Source organism: Mandrillus leucophaeus, unplaced genomic scaffold, assembly GCF_000951045.1.
Source record: "Mandrillus leucophaeus isolate KB7577 unplaced genomic scaffold, Mleu.le_1.0 Scaffold123, whole genome shotgun sequence".
NCBI lineage: Eukaryota > Metazoa > Chordata > Mammalia > Primates > Cercopithecidae > Mandrillus > Mandrillus leucophaeus.
The window spans coordinates 1,180,979-1,190,364 of NW_012100654.1; the positions used below are offsets into that span (position 1 = coordinate 1,180,979).

Here is a 9,386-nt window from a genome sequence, read left to right on the forward strand (position 1 = left end):
TGGTGCCATCTCGGCTCACTGCAACCTTCGCCTCCCGGGTTCCAGCGATTCTCCTGCCTCAGCCTCCTGAGTAGCTGGGATTACAGATGTGCGCCACCACATGCAGCTAATTTTTGTGTTTTTAGTAAAGACGGGGTTTCACCATGTTGGCCAGGCTGATCTTGAACTCCTGACCTCAGGTGATCCGCCAGCCTTGGCCTCCCAAAGTGCTGGGATTACAGGCGTGAGCCACCACGCCCAACCTCATTGCTTTTTAATGGAGAAAAGAGCTACCCTTTAAAAGTCTGTTACAATTAATGTCAAAGCCCAGGAACTAAAATATGTCCACCAAAATATCACACACTTAAATCCTGAGTGATTTTAGGAAACTTGAGTATTTCACAGATTTAGTTTTGAATTAGATCAAACTGTGAAAACTTCTCCTTTCCTTCCCCAGCCCTCTCATAACTTCATAACTTTCTAACATATTCACCTGAAATTAAGGGGTTTTTTTTAGGTAACTTGATTTTTAAAAATTCATGTTGATTTTTCTTAATACATGTTTATTTTAGAAAATATAAATAAGCAAAAAGGAAAGATCAACCGTAACCCCATTGCCCATGAGTTATCACTCTGAACAGCTTGGTGCATTCCCTTCAAGATTTTTTCCACCTACGTATATATGTATAAATGTATTACAACAATATGAAATAATAGGTATTACTGTAACTTGAGTGTTTTCTCTTAATATCTCATCAACATTGTTTCTCATTAATCTACAGTTATAAAATGGCTGCCTGGTGTTCCATGATTCATTTCCCTAGTGTTGGGAATGTTATGCCCCCACCCCCTGTTTCATTTTGTTATTTGCTATTATAAATAATGTTGCAGTGAACTGAGATCTGCAAATGAGCTAGATAGAGAGTGGAGAGCAGAGGATTCTAAAGATGTGGAGACAGCATGATGTTGAGAAGGAGAAACCCAGAGAGGCTCTTGCTGCTAAAGTGTGGATGGAAATGTATGTAGGGCCAGACTATGCAGTCCTCATAGGCTACATGATTTGGCTTATTATCCTAAGGGCATTAGGAATATGTAAAAGTTCAGGCAGGAGGCACAGTGAACTGACTGGGGTTTTACAAAGACCCATGGCTGTAGTGTAGAGCAGGAATCCGAAATCTACAGTCCCTGGCTAGATTCAGTCTGCCATTCTTGGATACAGCCTGAGAACAGTTTTTACATTTTCAAGTAGTTATTTTTAAGTCAAAAGAATAATATTTTGTGATGTGAAAAGTTACCTGAAAATCATCTGTTATAAAGTTTTATTGGAACACAGTCACACTAATGTGTTTACACATAATCTGTGCTACAACTGCCAAAGTTGAGTATTTGTGATAGAGACTGTCTAGCCTGCCAAGCCTAAAATATTTACTAGCTGGGCCTTTACAGAAGTTTGCTAATTCCTAGCATAGAGAGTGCTTGGGGGAAAGGCAAGCATGGGTGTAAGCAAATTCTCTCCTCCTGCATCCACTCTCTGCCCTTCTCCGTGCCCCAGGGACTGACATCAGTCAGACATGCCCTCCAGCTTCAGGTTCTGTTTAGTCAATAGAAGAGGGAGAGAATAGGATATTCCTCCTATCTCAGCACCATTTGGCTGATGGCACTGGCCCTCTGCATCATCAGGGGAGCCCCTGGAGCTCCAGTCCTCTCACACTCTAATAAAACATGTCCTTCCCTTTGTCCCTTCAGTCTTAGGGGTGATAATGGTTTGCTAGTCCCTGGGTGCCTCAACCCCCTTGTTGTTTTCCTTGTCCATTCTGTAAACCTTTTAATTATCTTCAAAACTCTAGATTGTCTTCTGTTTCCTGTGAGGACCAGATTGATAGGAAGTCCAGATGAAATATATTGGTAGCTGGGAGGAGATGAGGGGACCTAAGGCAGGTGGTGGTGAGGGAAGGTGAAGAGGACATATTTGAGAGATGCATAGGAGGTAAAATGGAGAGCACTTGGTGATAGAGTTGGAAAGTAAGGCAGTGGGGAGGTATTTGTTGACCCTGGTTTCTGGGTTTTGTATCTTGGCAGGTGGTGGGAGAGATCCACATTTAGGAAGGAAGCTTATGAACTCATTTCTCTCCAACATTTTATTATGAAAAAAATGCAAACCAGGAAAATCATTTTTGGATTTGTTAAATTAGAGAGTACTTCGGAGTCATCCAAGAAAGATGTCAAGTTAGCTACTGAATAGTTGAGTCTGGAGCTTGGCAAGGACATGTGGGCTGCAGATACACCTTTCTGAGTTGCCTGTGGCTTCCGAACTTGCTCTCAAATTACTTTCTCACAAAAGCCTGTCTATCCTGCCCCTGCACACTAGCTGTGTGCCCCGTGCTACTATGTAGTAGCATCGTTTCTCACAATTATAAACTTGTGTTTAGTTATGTAATGTCTGTCTTCCTAAGTAGAATTTAATCTCTATAAAAGCAGGGACCTCATCTTGTTCAGAGCAGTATCCCCAATACCATTGTTGCACTGCCAATTGCTCATCTTTTGAGCCACCACTTGATGTGCGCCATCTTCCTCCTCTCCTGCCCTGGTTCACTGGGGCAATGCTTGCTCTAAGCTATTGATATTGCTATGCCACAGCTGCTCACTAGGGACACAGTATCTACAGCACATCTGCCAAATCAACCTGCTTCTGCAGTCACCCCAAGGATGGAAAACAGCTTTGTGCTTTGCCCTCTACCTGGGCTATGCTGTATTAACAATATTACAAATACTGTATTAATGATTACAAATACTGTATTAATAATAGCCAACATTTATTAAGCACTTACCATGTGTAAGCCACTGTGTACAGTACTTTATAAATTCTCAAATTTTTCCTTACAATATGACCTTATGAAGTCAGTGTCATTATCTCTAAGAAACAATCTTAGATAAATTAAGTTGTTCGATGTCACTGGTGAGAAAGAATTTGAATCCAGATCTGTCTGACTCCAAACCTATGATACCTTGTATATATCCTCAGTGCCTGTCTAGGTATGGTTTTCAACTTTGGTCATTTCCTATAAACTGGAACATGGTCAAACCTGAACAGAGACTTTCACACTTCAGAAGTGAGCCAATTGGCAAAGTCATTGGTCCAATGTGCTGAATTATGAAAGACTGGACAGATAAGCAAAGTTGTGTATCCATGATACTAGAGGGACTAAACCTCCAGACCAAGCTCAAAGGGCTAGTCCTGGATAATCCTGAGCCTTGGGCATTCTGGATTTCTCTAGTAGGTTCCATGACATCTGTGTATGGTTTCAGAAAAATCCGTTGACATTGACACTTTCTGGAATACTGTTAGTTCTTCTCAAGGCCATTTGCGTGAAAGTGATTTATGTTCAGGTCTTATCTTAGTGTTAGACTGTGAGCTCCTTGAAGGCAGAATTTAGATGTTATTTGCATCTGCTCAGAAGTCAGCATACTTCCTGGAATGTTGCCAGGTTTAGCAAAAACCAAAACAGAACATTTGTTGTTTGTCTGAGATTCAAATTTAACTGGGTGTCCTGTGTTTTTTCTGGCAACCCTATTCCTGGCACATAGCTAACCTCAATAAATATTGATGAGTGAGAGGATGAATGAATGACTAGCACAGTACCAACAAATGGAGAGATAAACTGGTAAAAACTTCAATTGACCATATAAAGGCACTTATCTAAATTATGCCTAACAATCACAGAACAACAACACTGTGTCTGGTTAACGTACTACTTTTTGAAGTCTGACAGTCTGGCTTTGATTGGAGATACATTTTCTATCCATGCTTTGTCAGCCACTTTTACTCAGTGTCCACGTGGGAAGAATACTAATCTCCTGGTAACGAAGGTGTTTTGTTCCAACAATTTCACATCTTAATTCCGCACATTTCTGATTTCATATGTTTGTTTAATTGTTTATTAGTGTGTACCAGTTGTACAAGAAAATTGATTTTGGGTGGTATATGGGTTTCAGTCATTCTGAAGTACAATCATCTCTGTATCTTCCTTTAAAATTGCCAAAATTGTGCTGTTACTCCAGTCGAACTCTGGGGTTTTGGGTAAAGTCATTCACCGTGATTAAACCATCAGGCCCAATTCTGTTTGGAAAAAGGTATATCTGCAGTTAGTTCACTGACAGTTAATTTAAGAAAGAAAATATACAGACAACTCATTTCACATTAATTCTGCTGTTGCTCCTTTTTCTCTTAACTTTGTTTTTCTGAGACAAGGTCTGGCTCTGTTGTCCACGCTGGAGTAAGTGATGCAATCTCAGCTCACTGCAACCTCAAGCCATCCTCCCAATTAACTGATACAGACACACACCACCATGCCCAGCTACTTTTTGTATTTTTAGTAAAGATGGGGTTTCACCATATTGCCCAGGCTGGTCTTGAACTCCTGAGTTCAAGCCATTCACCCACCCTAGGATTACAGGTGTGAGCCACCATGCCCGGCCCTCTTTTCCTCTTAACCCTTGACTCCCTGCTCCTCCTCTCCTCCTCCTCCTCCACTTCGGTTCCACTGGTCATAGCTAAGCGTGAGTCAGAGTTACTGGGGGGCTTATAAAGACACAGATTCCTGGGCTCCACCCCTAGAGTTTATGATTCTAGGTCCAGGGTGTAGCCTGAGATTCTGCATTTCTAAGATGTTCTCAGGTGCTGCTGCCGCCGCTACCACTACTCTCAGTAGCACTCAAAGGCTTGTTGTCCTATATCATTCTTTTCCTTCCTCTTCTCCTTCCCTTTCCCCTTTTCTTTCAGATCCATATTTCATGTCCTCGCTTCTCTGTTCCCAGAGCAGCATAATACAATAATCTTCCTCTGTCTTGGCCCCATAGATTTGTTTTTCTGGTATTCTTTCACCTCCAATGGGTAAAAGTTAACTTACACTTCCTGTTCAATGTAGTTTAGCATCCTGCTGACGTGTGATGCAGAGATCTCTCCATCCACTTCGGCAATGTACATGTAGAGAAACTGGAAGGTGCTGAACGGGATCCGAGGCAACCCACCGTTATGGTCACATGATAAGACCTCACACACTATCTTGAGAGTTTTGGTAATAGTCTATAAAAGTTACATAAAATGAGGAGAAAGTTACTCTTCCAGGCAATATTCCTGAGATCCATTTAGATAGAAGAAAGAAAACAAAAATATTCCTCTATAAAATGAAGTGCGAACAATTTAAGATTCTAGAAAGCTTGAAATTTTTACATTCAAATGTCACTAATTCATTCTAAAAAATATTAAGTATTGGGTATCTTTATTTTTTTCTTTCTTTGTTGGAAGACTACTCAAGGAATTAAATTTATAAATTCCTAAATACTTTAAAGATATTTGTTACTTTAGTCTGAATAACCTCACTAAAGGAGGGAAGTTGATTTGCATTCTATATAATTAGAATTATTTCTTATTAGCCTCCAATCATATCTCTAAAGGGCTGAGATAAATGGTCTAGCCTATATACTCCAGCAAGATACTATATACTTCAGCAAGACACAGTAGAGAAGGTAAGAGAAGGGTAATTTCCCCAGGAAAATAGAGTCCCAAGAAGATACTGGAAAAATGGTCTTGAACATCAAGCTAAACGTTCCCCTAAAGCATCTGGGCCCATCTGAATAGAATCACCTAGTGCTTTATTTAATATTATGTAATACTAACCCTTATATTGCTGAGGAAATATTGGTTGACAACGAGTGCCAGGAATTTTAATAGAAGGGTTACTACAGAAGCAAACCCTCCTTACAGTGAAACTTGAACATTAAAGGAGCATGCTCAGAACTAATCTCATGTCGTTAAATAAACCCACCCTTTGAATAAATGATACAAGCGAAAGAGTTGTGAAATGAAGGTCAGCATACAGATCTTGGTGGTTTACTGAAACTGATGATGTACAGATCATCCTGACACACCCTTCCAGGGATCAGTGAATGATCAGTCCTGAGTGGTGGCTTAGGGTGAGTGAAAAAGCAGCTGCTGTATCTTCCCACATGATTAGTAGAGACTTGTCCTGCCTTAGCAGTTGATGTTTGCTTTTCTCCTCTCATCCTCTCCCAGAACAGAATGATTGCCTAGATGGGGCTTCTCTAACTGTGGTGTGTGTTACCCAGGAGTGTAATCTATGTCAGGAGGTACTAGGGTGTGTGTTATCCAGGAGTGTAATCTATGTCAGGAGATACTGAGGTACTGAGGATATGAATAAACTCTTCCTTGAGTGATAGTTTGACTTGATGGCAAGTAATTTAAACATAATTTACAATAATTATTAATTTTAATTGAGTTAATATTTAAAATTTGTTTCTTTACATTTAATAAGCATTGTTATTTTATGAAACAAAATTTTCAATAAACCACACGATGTCAAAAAAAATTGAGTTTGAGGCAGGCCACCTTCCTTTCATCTCCCCTGCCTCTGGGGGTCCTCTCATGGAAATCGCTGTGAAATACTGCATCTTCTAGGCACTTCCACTTAATTCAGAGTGGGTGGGAGGACAGGCATGGGCTAACTAGTATACATGAGGCTGTCTGGGAGGATGGTAATCATGCATGTGAGTGAGAGAATGGTTTGGGGTAGATTTGCAAGCACACTCTGAACTTTATAATTTCCACACGCAGCTCACCCGTTTCTGTAAAAAAACAAACAAGCAACCAAAAACAACCCTCTGCACCCCTAATGCTTTGTTCTGTTGCCCTCTCCCATGGGGTGCTGGTATGGGCTGAATTGTTCCCCCTAAAATTCATATGTCAAAGCCTTAACCCCAGAACTGGAGAATGCGATTGTATTTAAACATACAACCTTCAAAAAGATAAGTTAAAATGAAGTCAGTAGGGTGTCTCTATAAGAACAGGAGTTAGGACATAAAGCGAGAGCCACCAGACATGCAGGCACAGAGGGACACAGTTCAAGAAGCTGGCCATTTTTAAGAGAAGGAGAAATACCTCAGAACAAAGCAATCCTGCTGACAGCTTGTTCCCAGAACCTCTGTCGTCCAGAACTGAGAGACAACAAATTTCTGTTGTTCAAGCCACCAAGTCATGGCAGCCCTAACAAACTAACATAGGGGCCTTCAGCCTTACACATCATCTTTTATTGATTATTCAAGCAACAAACCTTCAAATTCTATTGCCTCGTAAGATTTTAAAATATTTTTAAAGATTTAATAAATGGATGAGTGGATAAATAACTCTTTGGACTGGAGCTATTTGGTAAACTGACATAAATCTAAAGTAAACATATCTTCATTCTCTTGCACAATATTTTTTTGGGGATCCATTTCACAGAGGTAGTCTTTAAACATCTTGCAAGCTTCATTTTCAAAGTCAGAGGTGAAAGCCTTGAAATGTGAATTATTTGCTTTTAAAAAAGTCATTCTTTCCAGTGAACATGATTATTTTCTACATACGTGATCTCTTTTTTAATAATCAGTTCAGTGGAACAGGAGGTGGCATAGACCAGTCCAGAAGAAGGAGTGCTGAAGGGAGGAGGAATGCAGGTCTGCATGCCATCGCATTCTGAATAATGTGTATTAGATGCAGAGAGCTCAAGATGGAGTAAATGTACCTATTACCTACTGGAGTAAAAATTCCTGTTACTAGACTCTTCTACAAGGAACAAACCGGCTTTTCTGAATGGCATAGAGATCCTGTCTTACTGTTGAATTGGCAAAGGAAAGACAAATTCTGGGCTTGCCTCTAAGGATATATGAATTAACTAGGATGCAAGGTCTCCACCAGATGGTGACCCCTGACTTAGTCTCAGCTATAACAAAATACCTTAGACTGGATAATTTATAAACAACATAAATTTATTGCTGACAGTTTTGGAGTCTGGGAAGTCCAAGACCAAAGGGTCAGCAGATTTTCTCTCTGGTGAGAGCCTGTTCCTCATGAATGATGTCTTCTATGTGTCCTCACTTGGTGGAGGGGGCAACTTTTATAAGAGCACTAATCCCATTCATGAGGGCTCCAACCTCGTGACCCAATCAACTCCCAGAGGCCCTACTTTTAAGGCCATCACCTTGGAAGTTGAGGTTTCAATTAATGAATTTTGGGAGGACACAAACATTCACACCATACCACTGACTAGCCCCACATTTAAGATCCCAGAAACAGTCCAGCATGATAGAAATGAATATAAGGGTATTGATTACTGGTTTCATAGGGTACCCCTTATTTACAGACTTAACCTCCAGGCTGACTTTACCTCTAGGGGTTCTTTGACATGGGGATGATGCAGAACAAAATCAGATATGTCAAGGCCTCTTAGAATTGGAGGAGCTCACTGTTATTCAGAGGTAGGCCTGAGGGTGTCTCAGAGGAAGCAGAGAAGTGGGGATAGAATCACAGAATGTCAGAGGTAGATGAACCTCATGGAACACTGAATCCCACCTCCTTGTTTTAGAAGGGAAGTAGAAAGATCCAACTCACCTCGTGGTTTCCCCTCTCCAGTTTGGGAGGCAGGTACATCAGAGGAAACTTAGCATCTACACAGTGGGCTAAGTAGAGGGAGGGCTGGAATTTGACTTTCTAAAGTCACTCTTTGTTACTCTGAGGTATGGGGATACGGGAAGGGCTCAAACACATCACACACTGGTGAGGGGCTGTGAAGTAGACCACCAGAGCCAGGGAGCAGATAGGACACCCTGGCAGAGACTCAAAGAGGCCCTCAACACCATCGAGAACTGAAATGAGCCGGTGGGGGAGGCATCGTCAGCCTTTTACCAGTCTGGGAGAGACATGACCAAAAACTTAAGCTGCAAGCAGCTAGCAACCAGACAGACAGGCATTGCCATGGAGACCAGAGATGCCAGAGAAGACTGAGGGCTGTGGGAAACGACTGCTCTGTGGTCCTAGAGTCACCTCTTTCCATCTAAATTCAACTGCCATCTTGGAGAAGACAGCGTGGTGAGGAAAAACCTGAGATACTGGGAAATTTACCGTTAGGCTGTTTCAGTTACTGCATCAGACTAAAATTTCAGGATTGGATTGAATTTATTTATTATTTGACCCTTTGTGGGTGGGGTAGACCAACAAGATCATAATTAACTGCAGATAAAATTTTAAAGATACATTTTTCCCATATAAATGCTGTAATTTTCAAACTTGTTTGTATCTCAGGGATTCTTTCAAAAAACCATGTTTTTGATTCATTTTAAGTTATTTTAACAATGTTTAACAATGTAAGTCCATATATAAGATACTCAAACTTTAGATATCTATACATATAAACTGATTTCAGCATCTTTGGCTTCAAAACAGTAAAATTGATTTTCCAATATCAAACATGTCAAATTTGGAAAAGGCATAAATCTGTATGAACATCCTGCATCCATGGAGGTGTCATGACTAAATTCAGAAATAGCCTTATCTCTCTCTTTTTTTTTTTTTTTTT

General features: G+C 40.6%; 1 protein-coding gene across 1 annotated transcript in view; it reads right to left on the reverse strand.

The window, feature by feature from the left end:
• Positions 1 to 3,885: 3,885 nt before the first annotated feature.
• Positions 3,886 to 9,386, reverse strand: part of ROPN1B (rhophilin associated tail protein 1B) — an 18,533-nt gene continuing 13,032 nt past the window's right edge. Inside the window, exons 4-5 of the mRNA XM_011971613.1 lie at positions 4,887 to 5,062; positions 3,886 to 4,096 (exon numbers count right to left, since the gene is read on the reverse strand). Of these exons, the coding sequence (XP_011827003.1) occupies positions 4,030 to 4,096; positions 4,887 to 5,062 (243 nt within the window). The 3' untranslated portion in view covers positions 3,886 to 4,029. The remainder of the gene's footprint in view (positions 4,097 to 4,886; positions 5,063 to 9,386) is intronic.